General features: G+C 36.8%; 1 protein-coding gene and 1 pseudogene across 2 annotated transcripts in view; both read left to right on the top strand.

The window, feature by feature from the left end:
* The window catches only part of SMC5 (structural maintenance of chromosomes 5), a 94,283-nt gene that overhangs the window by 1,870 nt on the left and 64,799 nt on the right, over nucleotides 1-27,614 (top strand). For both annotated transcript variants that reach the window (XM_035029072.1, XM_035029071.1), the window contains exons 2-6: nucleotides 3,037-3,178; nucleotides 10,961-11,013; nucleotides 23,741-23,903; nucleotides 25,095-25,229; nucleotides 26,964-27,104. In XM_035029072.1, coding sequence (XP_034884963.1) covers nucleotides 3,037-3,178; nucleotides 10,961-11,013; nucleotides 23,741-23,903; nucleotides 25,095-25,229; nucleotides 26,964-27,104 — 634 coding nt within the window. The remainder of the gene's footprint in view (nucleotides 1-3,036; nucleotides 3,179-10,960; nucleotides 11,014-23,740; nucleotides 23,904-25,094; nucleotides 25,230-26,963; nucleotides 27,105-27,614) is intronic.
* Nucleotides 3,187-5,614, top strand: LOC118026308 (annotated as a pseudogene).

Here is a 27,614-nt window from a genome sequence, read left to right as displayed (position 1 = left end):
ACCAACTGAGCCACCCAGGTGCCCACCAGGATGCATTTTAAGCAGGAAATGACATGTGATTTCCATTTCACACTGGAAGCAGTGTGACGGATGATTTAGAAAGGGTGCAAGACTGGAGGCAAGAAGACTTTTTTACAACAATGAGAGATGATTGGAGTTTGAACCTAGGAGTAGCAGTGGGAAGTGGTGGAAAGAAGATTTGACAGGATCTGGCTGCAGATTAGGAGGCCTGAGGGTAAGAGAGTTATGCAGTATTTACCTCAAGTTCTGTCTTGGCTCTTGGTCAGATGTCCTTTTCAGAAGAGGGAGCAATTTGGGGAGAGTAATAATAATAAATGCTTTTTGTATCCTGCGATTTGAAGTTTCCTGTGGGGTGTCTAAAAGAAGATCTTCCATAAGCAATATTTTTAAGGGTCCGGAAAATGCAAACAGGTGAGCGATTTGGAAGTCATGCATATAGGTGATTCTTGAAATTGCAGAAATGGTTGGGCTTGCCCAAAAGGAAATATAAATAGGGATAGAAGGCCAACTACAGAGTCCTGGAGGAATGCCAGTATGTAAGGGTGAGCAGAAGAGGAGCTGGGACAGAGAAGGAACTGTTCAGGGAGTTAAGAGGATAACTGTGGGAGACCATTCTCTAAGAAGCCTAGGGGTAAAGTGTTTCAAAAATATTATCTGCTACATTGGAGTTGGATAACAGGACTGCGAAGAGCCTATTGCTTTCTGCAATTAGGAATTCTTTTACCCTCTGAAGCAGGGTAAGCACAACATTTTGCAAGTCCTAGAAGAATGAATGAGTGTGAGGAAATGAGGAAATGAGGCTGCAAAGTGCAGAGCTACCCTGTTTATTTTCATGATGAGAGGACGGGGAGTTTTAAGAATGAGGGAGGAGGGGTGGGCTTAGAGAACCAAAGTGGCCTGAGAGTAGTTACTGGAAGAATTCCTAGGAGTGAACCAAGTCCAGTGGGATTGGGAATGGAGGGAGAGGTTTCTAGGCTGACAGAATAGCTTGTGCATAGGCTTGCAGAATAAATAACATAAAGATAGTCAAGAAACTGAAAGAAGTTCATGATAGGTAGAGTTTGAAAGGCCTGATTAGAGAACAGGGGAAGGAGGTAGAAAGTAGAAAAAGATGATCAAGAGCAAAATTCTGAAGTTCTATTTTTTCTTATTCTTTTTCTTAACGAGTGATCTCAGAATTGCATGCCTACCAACATGACTTGGTGACTGGATGATGGGGGCCAGAGGGGAAGGAGGTGATAGAATCAAAGATGATGCAAAACTGATGCCTAGGTTTCTGATTTGGGCAATGGGATGAATGATAATACTGTTCACTAAGAGACCACAAGAATGGTTTGGGATTAGAAAGATAGCGGGTTTAGTTTTGAATGTGGGAAATTTGAGGTGACTGCAACATCCAGATAGTGTTCCGGAAGTGGTAATGGCATGTGTAGGTCATGTAGGCTGACTTTCATCACATAGATCCCACCAGAAGTCATGGAGAGTATATGAGATACCAGGCAAAGTACATGGAGAAGAGGGTGGGCGTTTGACAATAGCTCTTTTCAGGAGGCGCTCAGAGAAAAGGAAAGCCACAAAAAAGGGAATTCCTAATAAATATAGAGTCAGACCAACTAATTTTTTTTAAATGTGGAGGCTTCGTTTTGTTGTTTGCTTTGTTGGTGTGGGTTGGTTTTATTTTGTTTTTTGTTTTTTTTTTTTTTTTGGCAACTCTGTTGATAATATCTATGTGTATGTTATAGGCCGGAAATAATTCTTCCTCTTTGGTTTTATTGTTATCTTAAACATCAGTTACATCACTGTTTTAGTAAAACAGTGGCACAGAGATTTTACAGCAGGAAATTCAAAAAGTTGAAAAGAATGGGGCTTCGTGTTTTGGAATTAAGAAGTTCCAAGGCTGTTTATTTTCCAGATGCCTGAAGTTCCCAAACTCGTTTCGTTTTAACCATTATATTAAAAGTTTCTTTATGATCCCGCTTTTAACAGAACAAAGCATTTGAAAAGATTAGGTAGATGCTGTGCTGAGATGTGGGGTTGGAAACCTGTCAGAAAATACTTGTTTACTCCCTGTATTTACTTTTATTACCACATGGCATTTCAAATTAATTTTTCTTTGAGTACTGAAGTGGAAGTGTGCTTGGCTAAATTATTTACATACCTAGCAGATTAGTAGCAGGGTAACTTTTTATCAGGATATTTTTTATGGGTTCTATTTCAGGGTATTTAGAGACAAAGTAGAGGATTATCTGAGTCCGTTTTTCACATTTTGCCATAGTTGTCCTGGTGACTAATAAGGACGAGGTGCTACTGTTACAGTTAATTAAAACTGCTGGATAGCAGGCAGCTTTCTGGTTTGAGAGAATGTTATGAAAGCGCTTGGTGATGATGCGTTCTTGTTTCTTCCCATGGAATAACATTTATTTGAACATGGACTAACAATGGATCTTTTGGCGAATCTCTGGCAGCATATTAAAAGAAATGGATTTTTAAGAAATTAATAAAATGAAACCACTGAGTAGATATCTTCAGTTTTTAATTAGAATAGAAATTTGGATTGTTTCAATTAGTAAAATGTGAGAAGTTGTTATTAAGCATTTTAATTCAAGAGAAATATAAATGTAAAATTCACAGATTTAGGATGAGCCATGGCTTCTCTTACATAAAAGTAAAAAAAATTATTTGCAGTGGTTTTGATAAATTTTTTCATGTGTTCTAATTATTAAAAAGGAATAAATAATATCAAACTTTGCTTTATTCAACAGACTTACACTTGAAAGGGGCCTATGAAATCTTCTTTTCCCACTGATACTCTTATTTCAGATATGCATTATTTTCTCATTTCTTCCATTGATTTTTTTTCTCTAGTTTATTAACAGTATATAAATACATTAAAATGTAAGGTCACCTGGCTTTGAAAGGAATTCAACGAAGCTTGTAGATAACGTAAGCAAGAATAAATATTTTTGTAAAGAAAATATTCTTATGTCTTAGTAATTTCACCTCTTTATAATTCAGAACGTATGATATCTGTGAAGTATCTCCTGGACCCCATCTGAATATGATTATTGGCGCTAACGGCACAGGAAAATCTAGCATCGTGTGTGCCATTTGTCTTGGATTAGCAGGCAAACCTGCTTTCATGGGACGGGCAGATAAGGTGAGTTAACGTAAGTACTTAAAAAAAAAAAAAATTCAGAGTTGTGACTTGCTTTTAGTAACAGATCACTTTCTCTCATTTCCTTGGGTATAACAAAGATGTCGAGCTTGAATGTAAAGAATGAAGTTGGTAGGGAGAGCTGCCGGGAGGAGTTGCCATTTCTAGAAGTATTTTGGACTATATACTTAGAGAATTCTTCAAGTATGTCACACTTAAAATTCTTAGGAAAGGTGTAAAATGTTGTCTTAAATGTATTGTTGGGCTTGTGGAAAGGTGAAGTAAATTTACCAAGGGCAGAAGCAAAATTGTGTGGATCCAAAGACTTAAGCAAGCTCTGGAGTTGTTTCCCCAGGGACATTTGCTTACTTTGCACCCTGAAGGCATTTGGTTGCTCTGAATTGGGGATCCTGAGGTAGGGGAAGGCTAGAAGATAAAACTAGAAGTCAAGCACTGTGTTTAGTAGGAAAAATAACACTGCAGAATGGGATATAGGGTTACTTACTTACCTGATTGTTAGCTCTGAATATAGTGAAGAAAAAAAAAATCTTCCAGAGAATTACTATTTTTGTTGAAGAATAATTGACATATTAGTTACAGGTGTACAATATAGTCAATATTTGTATACATTATGAAATGGTCACCACAATAAGTCTAGTTGCTGTCTATCACCATACAAAGTTGTTACGGTATTATTGACTAGTCCCTAAGCTGTATATTATATGCCTGTGACTTACTTTATAACTGGAAGATTGTACCTCTTAATCTCCATCTGTTTTGTCCACCCCCCCTTTCCTCCCCTCTGCCAAAAATTAGTAATTTCTAGAGAATAAGGGTGTGGGGGGTAGATAAAGTAGAAAAAAGGAATGTAAAGAAAGTAATAAAGAATATGTTAGATGGTGGTCGAAACAACCCTGAAATTTAAGTGGTTTAAAAATATAGAGATTAATTCTTCTTTTTGCTACTTATCCAGTATAGGCCGTTTGTGGTCACTTAGGTACCTAGGCTGATGGAGTCTTCATTTCAATACATAGTCCCGTGATTGCCACCTTGGGAAAGGGAACTGGCTATTACAATTTCTTCAAAAAGTCATAGATACTGACTCACATTTTCAGTGGACAAAGCCAGTTAAAACTCCACACCTTCCATCAGAGGAAATGAGCAAATGCAGTCCTACCACGGGCTTGCAGGAGAACTGGAGTTTTCATGAACTGCCGGGATGCTTGCCACCAGGGCATTACCAGATTGCAGCAGAGATTTAAATGATTGTGAGACAATATTATGGGGCCCCGCCCCTGTCAGCTGCTGCGTTGCTGCTTCTGTCATATGCCAAGTGCCTTGCATGCTGGGCTCCATGGCCACTGAGTGCCGTGCCTACCCCGCTACCTCAGCCCACCCTGCATACCCAGGGGCACAAAGCTTTTGTTGAATTGCTGAATGATGAAATTGAGGAGGAAAAGGAGATACTGAGCATAAATCCCTCTCCAAGATGTCTGGAAGGTGGGAGCTGGAAGTATATGGCACACTTCCAGTTTTGTGGTTAAAGTTGTAAAGACTGGTGGCAAGAAGCCCCTGGTGCTGGACTGGGACTATCCAGAAGATGAGGCTGGGGCAAGAAGAGGAGGTCCAGAGTGACGTTTTCTCTGTAAGGGAAGTGAGCTTTCAGTCCATTGTTGAGTCTGAGTGGAAGGGTCTGAATTACACACTCAACACTGATCCCAGGGACTGGCCTTGTTCGGCCACCTGATGGATTTCCCAGCAGGTGGATCGGTGGGTAGCGCTTTTGCAGAGGAGTTGGTAGAGCTCAGCACAGCCCTAGAGCACCAGGAATACATTACTTTTCTTGAAGATCACAAAGGTTTTGTCCAGAGCCGGTGGAGCAGGCGAGACATTGAATGCCTTAATTTTATGGCAGGCTTTGGCTAGGGAACAACCTACTCTGAAGCTAGGCATACATGTATTTTGAAATAGTTTTCATCCTAATATGGAAAATATTTCAAATGTAAATTATTTCCATTGCCCTCTAATTTACTATTCCTTTATTTTCTACAAATCTGTTGTTCCTAGATTTTTGTATAACAAAATGATGGACAATAAAATTGGTCTATCTCCTCCCAATACAAAAAATATTATGAACAACTTTATGCTAGTAAAGCTTAAATTCTTAAAGTTGTGAATGTATAGGTTTCTACAACTATATAAATGATCAAAACCGACTCTTAGCAGGAAAAAAATCAGCTGTTAATTTTTTTCTTAGAACACTGAAGATAATTATCCATTAGTTCTAACAGCAGTCATTTCCTATTTTACACAAAGAATGACTGTACCAGCATATGACGGCACCAGAATACATCAAGGATAGAATGAGAAAATTTTTTTAAAGATTTTATTTTTCAACAGAGGGAGAGAGACAGCAAGAGAGGGAACACAAGCAGGGGGAGTGGGAGAGGGAGAAGCAGGCTCCCCACTGAGCAGGGGGCCCGATGTGGGACTCGATCCCAGGACTCTGGGATCATGACCTGAGCCGAAGGCAGACGCTTAACGACTGAGCCACCCAGGTGCCCTAGAATGAGAAAATTAAAGATAGTCTCACTTATGAATATAGGAGCAAAAATCTCAAGAAAAAGAAACTTCAGTCTGTTGAATCTAATAAACTGCATAATACATCATGACCAAATAGAATTTATTCAAGGAATGAGAGATTGAACATTAGAAAAGAATTAACATCAGGTTTTATTTTTATTTTTTTACATATCACATTTTAAAGACCTGGATGATCCTCTCAGAGAAAAAGCATTAAATTCCACAGTAATTTATGACCAAAAAAAACTTAGCAAATTAGGAGTAGAAGATGCTTACCTTTTAAATTACATAAAAGACCAGTGAAAATACACAGCAAATTCAGGAACAAGTCAAGGTTACCTAATAGCACTGCTATTCAGCATTGTACTAGAAGTTCTAGATAGAAGAGTGAGGTAAGACAAAAGATACAAGTTGGAAAGAAAACCTTCATTTACAGGTTTTATGAAAGTTTGCAATGAAAACCACAAAAGAGACCCCAGATAAGCCTTCTGATGAATTAGTCTGGAAATTTATCAGGATTGCCAGATACAGGCTGATATAACAAAAATCTGTTGCATTTCCCTATGCTAACAACAGAAAAATGCAATTAAAAATATTATTTACAGTGGCACCAAAAGTGCAAATTACATAGCAATAAATCAAGACCTGTAAGACCTATATTTAGAAATTATAAAATTTTATTTGAAAATATTGGAGTGTGATTCGATGGACAGTTATACTGTATTAATGGGCAGGAAGACCTATAAAAATGTCATTCTTCACATTGATATACATATTAGCATCATTCCAGTCAAAATCCCAATGCTGTCTATAGCAGATTACAAGCTGGTTCTAAAATTTAGGTGAAAAAAGAAATGGCCAAAATAGCTGAGATACTCCTAAAGAAATTCAACAAAATAGGAAAACTTGCCTTATCAGATACCAAGACAACACAGAGTTATAGTAAATGAAAACGTTGTATAGAATATTTAGCCATAAAAAATAATGAAATCTTGACATTTGCGACAATATGAATGGATCTAGAGGGTGTTACACTAAGTGAAATAAGTCAGAGAAAGACAAATAGCATATTTCACTTGTATGTGGAATCTAAAAAACAAAACCAAAAACCCAGAAATAGACTCAAATACAGAACAAACTGGTGGTTGCCAGAGGGGAAGAAGAGGTGGGTTGGGTGAGACAGGTGAAGGGGACTAAGGTACAAACTTCCAGGTATAAAACCAGTCATGGGGATGAAAAGCATAGCATAGGGAATATGGTGAATAGTATTTAATAACTTTGCATGGTTACAGATTATACTTTGTTGAGCATTATGTAATGAACAGAATTGTCAAATCATTGTTGTACCTGAAACTAATAATATTGTTTCTCAGCTATATTAAAAACAAAACAAAGACCTGTGGTATTGGTGGGATATATATCAGACCAGCATGCTATGACAGAATGAAAAGCCCAGATCAAAACCATGATGAGTAGACTCTTGATTTATGATGACTGACATTGTAGATGAATGGGGAAAAGAAGGGTAAATAGTACTGAGACAGTTGGTCGCATAGGAGGAGAAGAAATTAAGTTCTGTCCTCACCCTTGAACACAAATCAGTTCCAAGTGGATTGAAGATCTAAATGTGATTGACAAAGGTTTTAAGAGATACTGGTGTGGAGGAGATTATCTTTGTGACTTTGGGTTAAATAAAAATTAAGTAAAAGTATAGGTTGAAAAGGAAAATACTGAAAATTAAGAAACTTCTCAAAAGACACCATGATCTCACTGATACGAGGAATTCTTAATCTCAGGAAACAGGGTTGCTGGAGTGGTGGGAGGGGTGGGGTGGCTGAGTGATAGACATTGGGGAGGGGATGTGCTACGGTGAGCGCTGTGAATTGTGTAAGACTGTTGAATCACAGACCTGTACCTCTGGGGGAAAAAGACACCATAAAGAAAAAGACAAGCCACAATTGGGATATAACCCATATAACAAAAGATCGGTATTTAAACTTTTCAATAAGCAAAACAGTTAACAATTAAAGGACAAAACGTGCTCAGACACCTCAGAGAAGAGGCAGCTCAGACAGCCAATACAGTTGCTCTTTGAACAACTTAAGTTTGAACTGTGCAAGTCCCCCATATGCGAATTTTTTTCACTAAATACAGTACAGTACTGTAAATGTATTTTCCATGTGATTTTTAGTAACTTCTTTTTGTACTTGTAAGAATACTGTACATAGTACACATAACATACAAAATATAAACTGCTTATGATATTGGTAAGGATTCCAGTCAACAGTAGGCTATTAGTAGTTAAGTTTCGGGGGAGTCAAAAGTTACATGCAGATTTTTGTGGAGGGGGTTGGCACTCCTAACCGTTGTGTTATTCAAGGGCCACCTGTATCTGCAAAGATACTCAGCTTCATTAATTATCAGAGAACACACTAATCCTGGCAAGATATATTCCTCAGAGTCACAAAAATTTTGGCGATGCCATGTACTTACAAGGATATGGAGCAGTGGGAACTGTGATGCACTCTTGGTGGGAATAGAAATTTGTAGTCTTCGAAAATGGCATTACCTAGTGAATCTGCAGATGCATATATCCAGTCACTCAAAAATTCTACTCCTGGACAGTTCTTGTACATTAACACCGGGCAAAAGTATTGAAATATTTATAGCAGTATTGTTTTTAAATAAATCCTATTATAGTCAAATAAAATTGATATATTACATACCAGTCATCCTTAGCTCACTGGTTAAATCTCAAAAACGTAATTTTAAGGAAAAATGCTATTTTGGAAGAATACTTGTAGTATCAACTTATAGAATGGTTAAAACACAAAATGTATTTAAGGAGATATATGTATATAGCAAAACTAGAGAAAAGCAAAAGTATGATCAAGTCAGGATTACATTAGTTGAGAGGATACAATAGTTTTGAGTTCTACAGGGAATGTCAGAGACACGATTAATTTTCAATTCCTTAAATTTGTGGTAGATGCTTGGTGGTTTTACTGTTCCTTCAAGCAGTATGTGAAGCTTATATATAATGTTTGGTGTATATTTCACATAAAATTATGCTGTGAAAAGGGAGTTTGAGAGTTGAGTTAACACACTAAAATAGTTGTAAAAGTTTAAATGATTCTTTATATTTTTCTAAAACTACTGGGAATATTGCAATATTATTAAAATGGTATTATAGGTTTCTTAGCCAGGCTTATAATTTAATGTAGGATTACAAGATTGAAGCATATACCCTTAAGATTACAAATAAGCCTATTCAAAATATGTGTGTATGTGTGTGTGTTTTTAATGCTCAGTGGGAGGCATTTATGAGGTAGAATACTCATAGATACTGCTCTGTTAATTAATTTTATGACCTTAGCCATTTGTCTAGACTTCAGTTTTTCTTTATTTTATAAAGTTAAGGGGGTTGGAGTAGATAACTTCCAGGGACCAGATTTTTATAAATATTGATGTATAGTTTTTTAATTGTTAAAAATCATTTATTAAATCCTTATCTCTGTAATGGTCTGCTGGATTGTACTCCAAACTCTGTACAGTCAGAATGGATTGGTTTGTAACCATTTCCACCAACCTTCCCATTTATTTGGCGTGAAGAAGACTGATCTTACACTTGAGTGGTAGGGTTTTTAAAGAAGGTTGTGGAGTGCAGGGTTTCTTAGGTAACAGATTGCAGACCTTTAGGTTTCCCCTAAAGAAATTCAGGGGCTGTACAAGTTCTCAGTGAAAATACTTTTAATGTTGTATTTATAGTTAAATCTTTTTTTTTTTTTTTTTAAGATTTTATTTATTTATTTGAGACAGAATGAGAGACAGAGAGCACATGAGAGGGGGGAGGGTTGGGAGGGTCAGAGGGAGAAGCAGACTCCCCGCCGAGCAGGGAGCCCGATGCGGGACTCGATCCAGGGACTCCGGGATCATGACCTGAGCCGAAGGCAGTCGCTTAACCAACTGAGCCACCCAGGCGCCCTATAGTTAAATCTTAATATGAAAATTTAACACTAGCATGTTCTGTACCATCCATATATATATATTTTATAATAACTGCCTTGTGATTTTTTTCTTACTGGTATTTTAATTGATGCAAGCTAATGAGCAGATAGCATTCCTACAAAAATGCTATTGTTTTTCCTGTTTATGAAGGAACTAAAACAGTAAAACAGAGTGGTTAAGTTAACTTGGCTAGAGTCAAGGAGCTTACATTTCTATGGCAGGATTGAGATTGGAACCTGGATGGTGTGTGTTAAAGCTTGTACTCTTAATCATTAAGCTGTACTTTCTGGTTATAAGGGCAGACCTCCTTTGTCATCTTTCTGGGCCTCAGTTTCATCATTTGTAAAATGGATATAATACATACCTCCTAAGGTTGCTCATGAGTATTAAGAAAGAAAATTATAAATTGCTTAGCACAGTAGCATATGGTAATGCTTAATAAATGTTCGCTGTTGTGGTTCTAATTGTTGTCATCACTGCTGTTACCCCTATTAAAAAGATAACTATTTGTAAGGTGTGTTTTCCACTTTTTTTTAAGAATTACTTACTTATAGCCTGATTGAAGATCCAATCTAATTTTCTTTAGGCCCAGGATCTCTCTTCAAGTTTGTGGTTGTGTATGTATTCAAACTAGACTAAATAGGTCTGTTTTACCATGTAAATTGTACTTAAATTGTATTTACTATATGTATTCTTCTTTTTAAGAAAATGACAATTATATCCTCATTAATGACGGGATGGGTAATATTAGAGTGATTGTTAATACTTAATCTGTGTAACTCCAGAGAAGTCTCCAGTGGTAATAAGAGCTCTATGATTAAACCGTAGAACCTATTTTCCCACTGGCTTTTTTTGCTTCTACTGAGAGTATTTAGTGTAGATGCTAAGTACACAGACTCTGGAGTCATATTTCGTGGGTTCAGTTCCTTGCTCTGTATCACCTACTGGCTTTGTCACAAGCTTTGTAAGAGGCTGTCTGGCACATCGAACGCTCAGTAAATGGTAACTAATAGTATTGTTACTTGTGGGAGGAAACAATGGAAACCATTTCCCAAATCTGGGAAAGTGAGGAGAGTGGACAGAGAAAATAGTTATTGAAAGGATTTTAATTAGACAAATAATAATGACTTTTGGCTGCATCTTTGATAACCTGGGAATGTCATCACTCAGTGCACTTTGTCTTTTTTGTTCTAGGTTGGTTTTTTTGTGAAGAGAGGATGTTCCAAAGGAATGGTTGAAATTGAATTGTAAGTGTTAGAAGTGCTGAAACCCCTTTTTCCTGTACAATTTCTTTATGTTCATGCTTTTGTGATGACTTTAGAAAAAGAGTAACAATACAGCATTATGGCATAAATATTAGAAATCATATTTAAAGGATGTTTTATCCAGACAGGTTATTTTTTTATGCATCTTTTAAAATCTAAATGGTAAGATTTTTCTTTCAGTAGATTTCTTAAAGAAATTACCTCTCTTGGCAGCCATTTCTGATGTCTGAGAGTCAGTATTCAAGATGATGAAACCAGTTAACCATCTTCAGTGTATATACTTTTCAGTCTTTTAAACACAGATAAGCTCATTGTTTTAGTTGATTTTTAGTGAGTGGGGTGTTTTGGAGTGTTCATAGGAAGTAATGAAATTTTTTAGCTTAAGTGGCTTTTAAAGATCATCTGATATAGCTTCATCATTTTATAGGATATGGGGAAATGATCTTTTTACTCAAAAACTGGGAGAATGTTTTATTTATGTAATGATGAGAAGTAGGCAAAAAAAAACCACATAGAAATAAAACCGGTAAGATTATACTTAATTTATTAAAATACAATGATATTTTACTGAAAGATACAAAACCGAGACCTGAATAAATGGAGAAGTATACTATGTTCCTAGAAACATAAAGTTAATACTCATTTTCAACATTTTCAGTCCTTTCAAATTAATATGTAAATTTGATATAGTTCCAACAAGAGTATCAACAGGTAAGTTTACAAGTTGATTCTAAAGTTCATTTGGGAGAATAAATGTGCTGGAAAACCAAGAAGATTTTGAAAAAGGAGAATTACGAATAAGACATCTGTGCACCAGATGTTAAAGTGTACTGTAAAGCTGTTGATAATGGTATTAGTTCAGAAAATTAGAGTAGCAGGATGGAAAAAGTGGGAGATCTAAATGTCTATGAGCATTTATTGTAAAGATAGCAGTTTAAATGTAGGCTATAAATTACTCAAATTGAGGCAAACTAATTGGCTTTTAATTTTTTTAAATAAATTTAGAGCTTTATCAGATACCTGACTCATAAATCTAGATATGTTAAAGGCTTAGTGAAAAAATATGTAACTTTGAAAATAATAGAAAAAAATGTATATTATTTTTTAAATCTTAGGAAAGGGAAAGGCTATTTCAAGCAGAATAGGATACCCAATAACCATAAAAAGGAAGATAGGAAATTCAGATTCCATACAAATCCAGCTGAAAATAATGGTACCACAGTTAAAAATGAGTGACAGATGGGAGAAAACATTTTCAGCACAAATAACATGTACATGTCTTAAAATTACCAAAATACCAATGTCTCATGCAAGTCAGTAAAAATTACAAACAACTTACAGAACATAAGCAAAGAAATTTAACACCAAGTAAAATAAACGGCCAATATGTATAAAAAGTATACAGCTCATTAGTTATAACTCATCACTTTTGAAGGAAATCAAAATGAGGATTTTTTTTCCATTTTAGCAAAATTTTCTGTTTCACTAAGCAAAAGTGATAGAGAAGTGAATCCTGTCATGCACGTAGGAATGTAAGCAGTATATCTTATTTGACAATAATATCAGATTTTAAATAAAATAATCTTTGATCCAGTTACTATTCTAGAGAATGTTTACTCATTTGCACAAAATTAGCTTTTTCCTAATTTTAATAGTGAAAACTTATGAACATCCCAAATGTGTATCATCTGATAAATGGCTAAACAAAATGTGATATAGTCCTACAAGGACATCTTATTCAGCTGTGGAAGGGAATGAAGTACTGATAGATCCGACAACGTGTGTGAACCTGGAAAGCATGATTTGTGAAAGAAGGCAGACACAAATACTATGTACTGTGTGATTCCACTTCTATGGAATGTCCAGAATTGGCAATCCATAGAGACAGAAAATAGATGAGTGGTTGCTTGGGGAAGAGAGAGTGGGGAGTGACTGCCTAACAGGTTTGGGCTCCTTTTTGGGGTGTTGAAGACATTTTGGAATTAGATGGTGGTGATGGTTACAGAACCATGTGCATATGTTAAAAACTGTTGTTGATACACATATTCCTTCAACAGTATACCTAAAAATGGTTAAAATGGTAAATTTTATGTTATGTACATTTTACCACAATAAAAACATTGATTTGTACATATAAAATGGATTATATGATATATTTTTTAAATTGCCAAAGTTGGGGCGCCTGGGTGGCTCAGTTGTTAAGTGTCTGCCTTCAGCTCAGGTCATGATCTCAGGGTCCTGGGATCAAGCCCCGCATTGGGCTCCCTGCTCCGCGGGAAGCCTGCTTCTCCCTCTCCCACTCCCCCTGCTTGTGTTCCCTCTCTCGCTGTGTCTCTGTCAAAAAAATAAATAAAATCTAAAAAAAATTTTTTTAAATTGCCAAAATATTCTTGTGTTAGCCTTGGTGCTGTTGATAGATCACAGTGGTTTCTTAGATACTGCAACTGAAACAAATATACTAAGCCAGGTATTTTTATAAAATACAGAGGGAGTATTAATATGTAAGTTTCAAAGTCTTTTATGGATGGCTGCAGACGTTAAACACTCCTCATTTTCTGCTCTGAATCACCAAGGCCCAGTTGTTTTCTTAGTTATCAAAGAGGTACACTTTTGGTGTGTAATAGCTAGTAGCTATAATAATCTAACTGGTGACCATAAACCAGAGTTCTGTTGCCAGAACTACAGGGGAGGTCTCCCTTTCCCCAAAGTCTTTCAGTTACATTGTGGTCACTTGTTGGGAATACAAAATGGCTTGTTGTTGAAATTGTTACTGCTGTTGAACAAATGTGTTAACTGGTCACATACTCTTTGAGTGGAACAGTAGATCGAATAATCTCTAGCATACATTTATGTAGTCATTTTCAAATATTTGAGTACATATCCATTGAGGGGGAGGAGAGATAGAGCATTCTGGAATTTATGGTTAGGGGTGGGAGGGAAGGGCAGATAAATACATAGGTAAAATACATACTACATTGGATGGTGATTAGTGTCAGGTAGAAAATTGAGCAGGAAAGGAGAATAGGGAGGGAGTGCCAGAGTGGAGTTTACAGTATTAAATAGGGTGATCAGAAAAGTTCTCACTCAGAAGACAGTACCTGAGCAAAGACTTGAAAGAGATAGATGTTGAGCATGGAGATACTTGGGGAAACAGCATTTCAGCATCTGCAGATGCTAAAAAAGACTGAAGTGGTACCCAGTGTGACTGCCTTGCACTGAACAAGAGAATAGTAAGAGATGAGGTCTAAAAATATCAAGGAGCCAGCTCATAGGGCCTTTGTAGGCCAGTGTAAGGACTTTGCATTTATTTTGAGTAAGCTGTGAACCCACCACAATTTGAGCAGAGAAGTGGCATAACCAAAGTGTCTTCTGTAGTAGTGTTAGCCTCATTGGTTTTTTCTCTCCCCTTGATTTGAAAAAATTGATTTGTCAGTTTCATTAGTCCTTTTCAGTGAATGACTTCTGCATTGTTGTTTCTGTCTTACATCATGGTTTTCTGTTTCACTATTTTTTATACTCACTAATTCTTGAAACTTTTTTTTTCCCCCTAATTTCTTGAAATGGCTATTTTTTGTACAAATTTTTAGTCTTTTGTTTTCCCTCATGTAGACAGTTAAGGTTAAAAATTTCCCTCTCAATATTGCTTGAGCTCTGTCTCCCAAATTTTGGTATATAGCATTTTCCTATTTTTCAGTTCTATTCATTTTCTTTGAGTTCGTAATTGGAAGTTGTTTCAAATTCTGATGTAGTGGGGCGCCTGGGTGGCTCAGTTGGTTAAGCGACTGCCTTCGGCTCAGGTCATGATCCTGGAGTCCCGGGATTGAGTCCCACATCGGGCTCCCTGCTCGGCGGGGGGTCTGCTTCTCCCTCTGACCCTCTTCCCTCTCGTGCTCTCTGTCTCTCATTCTCTCTCTCTCTCAAATAAATAAATAAAATCTTAAAAAAAAAAAAAAATTCTGATGTAGTAATTTTCTTGTTATATTTTAGTATTGATTTCCACTTTGATAGTTCTGTGGTAAAAAAATATATTATAAAAATAAAATTACACTTTATATTTGTTACTATACACATTATTATGTATTATAACTATATGGGCCTATATATAGTAACATATATAGTAATATTATATATAGTATATATAATGCAATGTATAATAGTGGAATTATATATTGCTATATTATACGTATAGTGTATATTGTATGTTTTACTATAAATCTGTGACCTTATAGTAACACATAGTTTATAGTATTATATAATATAATATATATTTAAACATATGGTCATGTTACCAACCCTTTGAAATTTGTCAAGGCATCCTTTTTGTAGTGAGCTTACATAATTGTTACCCACTGGGTTGAAAGAATGAGTATTCTGCTCTTGTTATGTGCAGTGTTCTCTGTCCATTAGTTCAAGCTGATTAACTATATTGTTAAAGCTTGTATGTTTTTGCTGATTTCAGTCATCAGATCGATTCTTTAATTACTGAGAAGAGTGTATTACATTTTCCCTCTGTGTAGATGTGTCAATTACCTTTGTCCTGTCAATTTTTGCTTTATGTATTTTCAGGACATTATTAGTTGCAGCTAAGATTCAAATTGTTTTATCCTAGTGAAGTTGAAGTTTTTGTTGTTATGTACTGACTTCTTTGTTTTTTGATGCATTGCCCTTAGAGTGTGTTTTAATTTGCCATTAGTGTAGTTTGCAGCTTTCTTTTTTAAGTGTTTTCCAGATTCTTTTTCTGTTCATTTATTTCAAGTTTTTTATACCTTTTGTATCTCATTTCAACAAGTATAGCTGGGTGTTGTTAAATAGCCTTTTAAATAGTGCATATCTATTACATTTATTGATTGACTTATATATTGGGACTTATTTTTACTGCCTTATTCCATGCTTTTTATTTTTTCAGTATTTTCTCTCTTACCCTTGTTTGGATTTTTGTTTAATTTTTCTTTACTGTTTTGGAAATTACTCATTCTTGTTTTAGCAGTTGTTAGAATTAACACATACACTTGAATTTGAGTCTAGACTGAAATGTCTGTATCTTCCTATTAAATAAAGACCTTAGAGTACTTTCATTTGAATAACTTGTCTGAACTATTTTAATTTTGTCTTTTAGACATAATAACTACTATTAATTTATATTGTCAGTGTTTTAGAATTACCTCATGTGTTTTTGGTTTGTCTTTTTATTTTTTTCTTGCATTTTTGTTATTTCCTTTGTTCCTGTGTTCTCCTTTAGGATTTTGATGGACTCCTGTCTCACATTGAGGTCTTTCAACCATTTGGAGTCTATTTTTGTGTGTGGTGTAAGGAAATGGTCCAGTTTCATTCTTCTGCATGTGGCTGTCCAATTTTCCCAACACCATTTGTTGAAGAGACTGTTTTTTTTCCACTGGACATTTTTTCCTGCCTTGTCGAAGATTAGTTGACCATAGAGTTGAGGGTCCATTTTTGGGCTCTCTGTTCTGTTCCATTGATCTATGTGTCTTTTTGTGCCAGTACCATGCTGTCTTGATGATGACAGCTTTGTCATAGAGCTTGAAGTCCAGAATTGTGATGCCACCAGCTTTGCTTTTCTTTTTCAACATTCCCCTGGCTATTCGGGATCTTTTCTGGTTCCATATAAATTTAAGGATTATTTGTTCCATTTCTTTGAAAAAAGTGGGTGGTATTTTGATAGGGATTGCATTGAATGTGTAGATTGCTCTAGGTAGCATTGACATCTTCACAATATTTGTTCTTCCAATCCATGAGCATGGAACGTTTTTCCATTTCTTTGTGTCTTCCTCAATTTCTTTCATGAGTATTTTATAGTTTTCGGAGTACAGATCCTTTGCCTCTTTGCTTAGATTTATTCCTAGATATCGTATGGTTTTGGGTGCAATTGTAAATGGGATCGACTCCTTAATTTCTCTTTCTTCTGTCTTGTTGGTGTATAGGAATGCCACTGATCTCTGAGCATTGATTTTATATCCTGCCATTTTACTGAATTCCTGTATGAGTTCTAGCAGTTTTGGGGTGGAGTCTTTTGGGTTTTACGCATAAAGTATCATACCATCTGCAAAGAGTGAGAGTTTGACTTCTTCTTTGCCAATTTGGATACCTTTTATTTCTTTTTGATGTCTGATTGCTGTGGCTAGGACTTCTAGTACTATGTTGAATAGCAGTGATGATAGTGGACATCCCTGCCGCATTCCTGACCTTAGGGGGAAAGCTCTCAGTTTTTCCCCATTGAGAATGATATTCGCTGTAGGTTTTTCATAGATGGCTTTTATGATATTGAGGTATGTACCCTCTATCCCTATGCTCTGAAGAGTTTTGATCAAGAAAGGATTCTGTACTTTGTCAAATGCTTTTTCTGCATCTATTGAGAGGATCATATGGCTCTTGTTCTTTCTTTTATTAATGTATTGTATCACATTGATTTGTGGATGTTGAACCAACCTTGCAGCCCAGGGATAAATCCCTCTTGGTCGTGGTGAATAATCCTTTTAATGTACTGTTGGATCCTATTGGCTAGTATTTTGGTGAGAATTTTTGCATCGATGTTCATCAAGGATATTGGTCTGTAATTCTCCTTTTTGATGGGGTCTTTGTCTGGTTTGGGGATCAAGGAAATGGTGGCCTCATAAAAGGAGTTTGGAAGTTTTTGTTTCTATTTTTTGGAACAGTTTCAGAAGAATAGGTATTAATTCTTCTTGAAATGTTTGGTAGAATTCCCCTGGGAAGCCATCTGGCCCTGGGCTTTTGTTTTTTGGGAGATTTTTGATGACTGCTTCAGTTTCCATAGTGGTTATAGGTCTGTTCAGGTTTTCTATTCCTGGTTCAGTTTTGGTAGTTGATACATCTCTAGGAATGCATCCGTTTCTTCCAGGTTATCTAATTTGCTGGCATAGAGTTGCTCATAATACGTTCTTATAATTGTTTGTATTTCTTTGGTGTTGGTCGTGATCTCTCTTTCATTCATGATTTTGTTGATTTGGGTCCTTTCTCTTTTCTTTTTGATAAGTCTGGCCAGGGGTTTATCAATCTTGTTAATTCTTTCAAAGAACCAGCTCCTAGTTTCGTTGATCTGTTCTACTGTTCTTTTGGTTTCTATTTCATTGATTTCTGCTCTGATCTTTATTATTTCTCTTCTGCTGGGTTTAGGCTTTATTTGCTGTTCTTTCTCCAGCTCCTTTAGGGGTAAGGTTAGGTTGTATATTTGAGACCTTTCTTGTTTCTTAAGAAAGGCTTGTATTGCTATATACTTCCCTCTTAGGACTGCCTTTGCTGCATCCCAAAAATTTTGAACAGTTGTGTTTTCATTTTCATTTGTTTCCATGAATTTTTTTTAATTCTTTAATTTCCTGGTTGACCCATTTATTCTTTAGTAGGATGCTCTTTAGCCTCCATGTGTTTGAGTTCTTTCTGACTTTTCCTTTTGTGATTGAGTTCTAGTTTCAAAGCATTGTGGTCTGAAAATAGGCAGGAAATGATCCCAATCTTTTGGTACAGGTTGAGACCTAATTTGTGACCTAGGATGTGATCTATTCTGGAGAATGTTCCATGGGCACTAGAGAAGAATGTGTATTCTGTTGCTTTGGGATGGAATGTTCTGAATATGTCTGTGAAGTCCATTTGGTCCAGTGTGTCATTTAAAGTCTTTATTTCCTTGTTGATCTTTGGTTTAGATGATCTGTCCATTTCAATGAAGGGGGTGTTTTTCTTTGTTTTTTGTTTTTATTTTATTTTAAAGATTTTATTTTTTTGACAGACAGAGAGGGAACACAAGCAGGGGGAGTGGGGGAGGGAGAAGCAGGCTTCCCACGGAGCAGGGAGCCTGATGCGGGGCTTGATCCCAGGACCCTGGGAACATGACCTGAGCTGAAGGCAGACGCTTAACGACTGAGCCACCCAGGCGCCCCTGTGAGGGGATTGTTAAGGTCCCCCACTGTTACTGTATTGTTGTCGATGTGTTTCTTTGATTTTTTTATTAATTGGCTTATATAATTGGCTGCTCCCATATTAGGGGCATAGATATTTACAATTGTTAGATCTTCTTGTTGGATAGGCCCTTTAAGTAGCATATAGTGTCCTTCCTCATCTCTTATTATAGTCTTTGGTTTAAAATCTAATTTGTCTGATGTAAGGATTGCCACCCCAGCTTTCTTTTGGTGTCCATTAGCATGGTAAATGGTTTTCCACCCCCTCACTTTCAATCTGGGGGTGTCTTTGGGTCTAAAATGAATCTCTGGCAGACAGCATATAGATGGGCCTTGTTTTTTAATCCAATCTGATACCCTTTGTCTTTTGATTGGGGTGTTTAGCCCATTTACATTCAGGGTAACTATTGAAGGATATGAATTTAGTGCCACTGTATTGCCTGTAAGGTGACTCTTACTGTATATTGTCTGTGTTCCTTTCTGGTCTATGTTGCTTTTAGGCTCTTTGCTTAGAGGACCCCTTTCAGTATTTCTTGTAGGGCTGGTTTCGTGTTTGCAAATTCCTTTAGTTTTTGTTTGTCCTGGAAGCTTTTTATCTCTCCTTTTCTTTTTTTTTTTTTTTTTAAGATTTTATTTATCAGAGAGAGACAGAGGCAGGCAGAGGGAGAAGCAGCCTCCTTGCTGAGCAAGGAGCCCAATGTGGGACTCGATCCCAGGACCCTGGGATCATGACCTGAGCCACCCAGGCATCCCTCTCCTATTTTCAGTGACAGCCTAGCTGGATAGAGTATTCTTGGCTGCATATTTTTCTCATTTAGTGCTCTGAATATATTATGCCAGTCCTTTCTGGCCTGCCAGGTCTCTGGATAGGTCTGTTGACAATCTAATGTTTCTACCATTGTAGGTTACAGATCTCTTCTCTTGAGCTGCTTTCAGGATTTTCTCTTTGTCTCTGAGACTCATAAGTTTTACTATTAGATGTCGGGGTGTTGACCTATTTTTATTGATTTTGAGAGGGGTTCTCTGTGCCTCCTGGATTTTGGTGCCTGTTTCCTTCCCCCAAATTAGGGAAGTTCTCTGCTATAATTTGCTCCAATATACCTTCTGCCGTTCTCTCTCTCTCTTCTTCTGGGATCCCAATTATTCTAATGTTGTTTCGTCTTATGGTATCGCTTATCTCTTGAATTCTGCCCTCGTGATCCAGCAGTTGTTTCTCTTTTTCTCAGCTTCTTTATTTTCCATCATTTGGTCTTCTATATCACTGATTCTCTCTTCTGCCTCATTTATCCTAGCAGTTAGAGCCTCCATTTTTGATTGCACCTCATTAATAGCCTTTTTGATTTCGGGTTAGATTTTAGTTCTTTTATTTCTCTAGAAAGGGTTTCTCTGATAACTTCCATGCTCTTTTCAAGCCCAGCTAGTATGTTTAAAATCATCATTCTGAACTCTAGTTCCAACATCTTACTTATGTCCATATTGATTAGGTCCCTGGCAGTCGGTATTGCCTCTTCTTTTTTTTTTGAGGTGATTTTTTCCATCTTGTCATTTTGTCCGCAGGAGAATAGATGAATGAGAGAACAAAATGCTAACAACAATGTCCCCAGAAAATATACACTAAACAAATCAGAAAAGACCTGAAACCGGGGGAAAAGAAAGGGAAAGAAAGAAAAAAGAAAAAAAACAAAAACAAAGATCAGAATATGATCAAATATGATCAGGCTGGTGCATAGATCAGTGCCACACACTAGATTTTGGGTGTATTTCGGTCTGTTAGAAGAAAGTGCCTCCCAAAATTTTAAAGAAAGAAAAACTTACATATTTACAAAAAATAAGGGTTAATACGATGAAGGGATGGAATATGACTGTAAAGATGAAAATTATAAAAGATTTTATAAAAGGAATTGATAAGATAAGCTGGTTGAAAAAAGAAAGAAGAGGGTTTAAAAAAAAATAAAAAGGGAGAGAGTGTGATCAGGCAGGAGACTAGAACAAAGCCATACACTAGAGATTTAGGGTATATTTGGATGTTAGAAGAAACTGTGTCCCAGAGTTTTAAAGAGAGAACAACTTGTATATATATATACCAAAAATAAGGGCAACTACTATGAAGGGATAGAATATGACTCTAAAAATGAAAAAAAAGATTTTTTTAAAAAAGGGATTGATAAGATGTTGGTTGAAAAAGGGAAAAAGAAAAATTAAAAAAAAAAAAAGACAGTTAAAAAAATTAACTTTGAAAGACTAAAGAATCATGGTAAAAAAGCCATGGATTCTATGTGTAGTATTCCCCTAGCGCTGGAGTTCTGCCGTTCTCATTGATCGGTAAACTTGGTCTTGGCTGGCTGTTCTCGCTGATCTTCTGGGGGAGGGGCCTGTTGCCATGGTTCCCAAATGTCTTTGCCAGAGGCGGAATTGCCCCGCCCTTGCCGATCCTGGCTAAGTAATCTGCTGGGGTTTGCTCTCGGGAGCTTTTGTTCCCTGCAAGTTCTGTATAGCTTTGGAGGCCGAGAGTGAAAATGGCAGCCTCCCAATCTCCAACCGGAGGAGCCGAGAACTTGGGGCCCTGCTCCTCAGTTAGCCCCCAGAGAAAAGCAGTCAGTCACTCCCGTCTCCCCGGTCTCCGGCTGCACTCCGTGCTCACCCAACCTGTGACCGAGCGTTTCTGTCTCTGGCACCCAACTCGGTGTGGAGTCTCCAAACCCAGCAAATCCCTGTGGTGCGCTCCCATGCTGCTCTTCCCGGGGGAGGAAGGGGAGTCTTCCCGGATCTGCCGCTCGTTGGGTCCCTGCTGGAGGAGCAGTGGCCCGACTGTGCCATGGATCATGGTTTTTGGCAACCCCGAGCTCCGAGCCCACTCCTCGGCTCTGTCTGCAGCCGGCCTCCCCGCTCCTATACCTGGGAGCTCTGCTGCACTCGGGCACCCCCGGTCTTTCTGTGACCCTGAGGGTCCTGAGACCACACTGTCCCGCGAGGGTTCCACCCCCTGCTTAGCCACCGGAGTGACGTCCGTCAGCAGAGCAGACTTCTAAAAGTTCCGATTTTGTGCTCCGCGGCTCTATCACTTGCCAGAAGCGGCTGACGGAGCCCCCTCCCCCGCCGTCTATCCTCCCGAATATCTCCTCGGATTCACTTCTCCGCACGTCCTACCTTCCAGAAAGTGGTCGCTTTTCTGTTCAGAGAGTTGCTGCTATTCTTTTCTTCGATCTCCTTTTGAATTCATAAGTGTTCAGAATGGTTTGATCCCTATCCAGCTGAATTCCTGGGACCAGACGAAATCCAGGTCTCCTACTCTTCCGCCATCTTGCTCCCTGCTAGTTCTTACTCTTGATGGTTTGTTTTCATGTATGTGTGTTTCCAATAAGCTGCCCTTTTATCTTTGAACTTTGTGTTAATTCTTTAAGGGTAAAGGTAGATTCCTGCTGAGGGAATTTTCACTAACTTATGCAACAGACCATTGGATACTTTCAATCCAGGATCAAAATATACACAATTCTCACTCCGTGCATTTTTGAACCTTAGGTATGTTATGTAACTAACTTCAGTATACTAATCTGTTTTAGATTGGCTTGTGGTTATTAACTGTCTTTAGGAGAAATTGGTTTTTTTTGCAATTCAAGCCATAGTTTGAGACAGGCAGTTTACCTGTTGGTGGTGATGGTGGTGATGGTGGAGTAGTTCTAGTTTACCCTTACATTGAGGGTATAGTCTTTTGGGGATGATTTTTATTAGACTCTCTGCCTTGGGTAGTTTTGGGCCTTATCTGTAACCGTTCTCCTGGGAGATTATGAATGTGTAAGGTTATTTGGTGGGACAAATGGTCCCTAGGGTAAAAGCCAGTTTCATTTTTCAACTTCTGGATCTCCACCTGCCCTGGGATTTAGGCCAGATTTACTTACTTTCATGCTAACTCATAAATGCATTTATGAACATATTTTAATATTTCATTATTTGTAGTTTATAGCAAGAAGATCAGAAAGAGTACTTCATTAGTCATTCTGCTGTAAATGAAAATTTAAAATACCTTTTTTTTTAAGTTCTAAAATCTTAATGTTTGGAGTGTTCTAATTGTAGTGTAGTCTGTATAAACCACGTTTACAAGTTATCGTTGTCATTTAGCCATTGAATACCAATAATTTATCTTTCTACCACATGCTGCTGATTCCCAGTGAAGAAGATGGATGGGAGGTGTGGAGCAGTAGTACTTCTAAAAGCAAGACCTAAGTAAATACCCTTCTTTCAGATTCTGTATTGCTTAATGTTCCTTTAAGAGGGTGTATGATATAGTCCCCTCTGAATTCAGAGTGGAGTACATGACGAGGAAGGCATGGGCTTGTATGACCAGGCTAGTTTTGATGTCTGAACTGCTTATGCAAGAATTGGTTTTCATTCATATATTTTCTAAGTAGAGGAAGTTTCAGCATTTAATTTTATATATACCACCCCATTTTGAATTGCAGTCAACGCATGTGATTGGAGAATAATAAAGGATAAATAAGTCCAGATATGTAAATCCTCTGTCAGTGTTTGGAAATTAGTATTGGCTTTGTTTTTAACAGTTTAAATAATTGTGATGTTGAATAAGTGGTAACTTACATGTGTTTAATTATGTATTATTACCAATAAAATATCAAGGTTTCCTTCTTTGGAGGGGCCAAAATATCAAAAGGAATAAAAGTTGTAATAATCCTGCCTGGAAGCCTTTGTTGCAAGAGAATTTTGGAAATTATATTTCTAAAATGATATATGTATTTCGAACATAAAGATTTTTAAATTTTTTTAACTAGGTTCAGAACTTCTGGAAATCTTATAATCACCCGTGAGATTGATGTGGCAAAAAATCAGTCTTCTTGGTTCATCAACAAAAAATCTACAACCCAGAAAGTAGTAGAAGAACAAGTTGCAGCCTTAAACATTCAAGTGGGCAATCTTTGCCAATTTCTACCTCAGGTATGAGAGAATTAAATGTACACACGGGAGAATTTTGTGTGTTTCCTCTTCATACCATAGAAGAATGTAAATATTTCTCAAGGGACATTGTAATGGAGGCTATTTAAAGTAAGCCTCATAATGCTAATACTTTCTAACAGTCCTTTGTAAAAGGTAGCAGCTCATCTCCTAATCTTATTATAGTAATTTGGAAGATTTCAATTAATAAAAAGTTGGAAGTCTAAACTACAGAAAATGGTTAAGGAAATAAAATTATATTGTTTTTAGGTAGAGTGACTTGCGTGGCCATGTGCTACAATTTGTAGGCGCTTAAAATTTTGTTAATGAACAACTTCTTACTCGTGTTTTTGTATAAAATACTTGATACACTAAAACTCTTAAATCTATAGGTGTGCATTCTAAAACTTTGTTATACTTTAAGTTTAGTAAAAATATGCTGAAAATGCACATTAAATGTTAAAATTCTTTGAGTGCTGTCTAGTGACTGAATTATAGTTCATTTTTTTCAATTCAGAAACAGTGACTTGATTACGTATGTCCAAATTCAAGAAAAGTTTAAAATTTGAAAGCATTGTTAGCTGATGCCTGATATCTCCAGAAGTAGATGTTAAAAATATCCTTTTTCTTAACTTCTAACATTCCAGCTGATGTGTGGTAGTTAATGATCATTTCAATCCAGGGAACTGTTTTTTCTTTTATCCCCAAGCTATTTATTATATGTCTATAAACACTTTACCCTAGAAATACTGACCTAGAAAATTTTAAAAGGGTCTCAGAAAGATGACGTTCATACTCTTAGTTTATCTTTATCGTTTTAGGGAATAATATATGAAGGACAGAGTTTATATATATTGTACATCTTACAGTTTTTTTCTTTTCAGTGAGTTTCATCTTAACAAGTGTGATCACTGAGTGAAATATGTTTTGAAGATATTTATGAATGGTAATAGTTGTGGAGTGCCTGGGTGGCTCAGTCAGTTGTGTCAGATTCTTGGTCTTTGCTCAGGTCATGATGTCAGGGTCATGAGATCAAGCCCTGTGTCAGGCTCTTTGCTGAGTGCAGAGTTTGTTTACGTTTCTCTGTCACTCTCCCTCCTCCCCATGCTCTCTGTCTCTTTCTCTCTCTCACTCTCTAAACAAATCTTTAAAAAAAATGATAATAGTTGCTGATATTTAAGTTTTATGCTCTAGGATAAAGTTGGAGAATTTGCTAAACTGAGTAAAATTGAACTCCTTGAAGCTACTGAGAAGTCCATTGGTCCTCCAGAAATGCACAGATACCATTGTGAACTCAAAAACTTCAGGGAGAAAGAAAAACAACTAGAGGTATTTATAAACAGACAACTCATTTTTATGTTCCTCACTGGTTTCCATCTTTCACAGTGTGGTAGAGTGAATAGTAGCTCTGATTCAAGTGACTTCATATATTTATGATTTTGTTTTCTCACCTAGGGTTGTATTGCTGACATTAATTAAACTAAGTCACAGTAAATCAGAATTGGGTTTGAAAAAAGTTTGAAAAATTTGACTATCATTTCATCAAATACATGTTATTAATTGAATTTCTAAGGAACCACTGATAATATTTTAAAGTATTTATTTCTCTCAGGAAGTTTCAGTAGTTATTCTTTCAGCATTTCTTAAACACCTGCCATGTGCCAGGACGGTACAAGGCTTTGGGTAATAGAGCAGTTACCCTGTAGATTTTGATGTAGTGTCTCTGTTGAACAATTCTCATATTTTTTCAGTTGCAGGAGGGTTGACTTTGTAAGAGAGCTTTGTGTTTAGTTGCAGTATTGTTTTTTATGTTCACCTTTAATAAACATACACATTAAAATGTTATTTTATAGCATATCATTTGAAAAGGTGTTTTGTTTAATGAATCATTTTCCATGTCCCAGCCACTAACATAAATTCAGTAAATTCTCATAATAAGATATCTTATAAACAAATGCTTTCTCTTAAATTGTAACTGTCCATAGTTAATAATAAGCGTATTATTATAATTTAATATTTATTAGTGACCAAAGGAGTAGTAATTACTTTATACTGCTCTAGATACTCTGTCGGTCTTTTTACCCTTTCCCCAGTGGAAGTCTGATACAGTAGTCCCCCATTATTCACGCTTTTAGTTACCTGCCATTTCAGTTACCCACAGTCACCTGCAGTCCAGAAGCAGATGATCCTCCTGGCGTACGGTCACAAGGTCAACAATAGTCTGACGTTATGTCACAGTGCCTCACTTCATCTCATCACATGGCATTTTATTATCCCACATCATCACTAGAAGAGGGGTGGCAACTGTACGATAATATATTTTGAGAGAGAGGCCACATTCACATAACTTTTATGACCATTTATTGTTATAATTATTCTCTTTTGTTCTTATTAGTCTCTTACTGTGTCAGATATACAAATTAAGCTTTATCATAGGTATGCATGTTTAGGTAAAAGCAGTATATATATATAGGGCTTGGCACTAAGTGGTTTCAGGCATCCTCTAGTGGTTTGGGACTATATTCCCCACAAATAAGGCGAGGGACTACTATACTCGATCTGAAACACTCTGAAATTAGTGCTCTCCTCTGAAGGAATGCAAACACATACCCTACCAGGTTCTGAGTACATCTTTGCATTTGTTAACTTGCAGTCTAAAGGCCAAGTTTTAACTTCCTTCATCTCATTTCTAAGTCCTTAAGCCATGGGTGTTCATAATGTACTAATCGTAATAATACTACTTTCATTAGTATATCACATTAACAGCTTTTGTTGAACTTGCACTTTAAGTACGTTGCTTCTACCCTTGAGGTGAGTAGGGCAGATCCGTGTCTTGTCTTTGGCAGGAAGAGGCTAGGCTCAGAGATGTGGTGGGGCTTCCTCACAGTCACACAATTAATAAATTAATTAAAAAATATCAGAACTCAGGTATGCATGTTGTACAGTTCTTAAGAACTGTGAAATTCTTCATTGTGAAATTTTGCTAGCATTGTACATTTTCATCATTATAGAGTTTGACCTGTTGTCTTTTCAGTTAAACTAATCGTTAAATATTTGTTTTAGACCTCATGCAAAGAGAAAACTGAGTATCTAGAGAAAATGATTCAGAGGAATGAAAGATATAAACAAGATGTGGAGAGGTTCTATGAACGTAAGCGACATTTAGATTTGATTGAGATGCTTGAAGCTAAAAGGCCGTGGGTGGTAAGTCTTAATTATTAGAGGCAAAAATGGTGATGCTTTAACTAGCAGAAAGGCTATAAAGAAGGCACTAATTGCTCTGTATTCAAATCAGGTGCTTTTGTTCATTTTTGCCTTATATATCATAATAAAATTGGTGTTATGATACAGCTGTGTACTGTTACTCTTACTGTGTAACAAATAACAGTTGATTGTGCTCTTAATTCTTCCAGGTATGAGTCCTCAACAGATAGTTTGTTTTATAAGATATCAATGATCTAAATATGTTTACATACAAAAATTAAATCTTTGAGTGTCCTCAGGTCACACAGAATTTACTTGGCATGTACCACTGATAAGTTCAGGTACAGATGTAGCTGAAAGCTGTGGACTATAATTCTTTCCTCCTGCTTCCTTGGTTTATTGAGGCTACTCTTTCCTTTTAATCGCTCTGCAGTGTATAGTTATTAGTTATGATCACAGTTTGAGCTGAAGAGTCCATTCGCTCAGTGCATCTCTTCATGATGGGCAGAA

The sequence above is a fragment of the Mirounga leonina genome, unplaced genomic scaffold (genome assembly GCF_011800145.1).
Source record: "Mirounga leonina isolate KUSES-001 unplaced genomic scaffold, KU_Mleo_1.0 Mir_224, whole genome shotgun sequence".
Classification (NCBI taxonomy): domain Eukaryota; kingdom Metazoa; phylum Chordata; class Mammalia; order Carnivora; family Phocidae; genus Mirounga; species Mirounga leonina.
The sequence above is the reverse complement of the archived record's forward strand: the minus strand, read 5'-3'. Positions and strand labels throughout refer to the sequence as shown.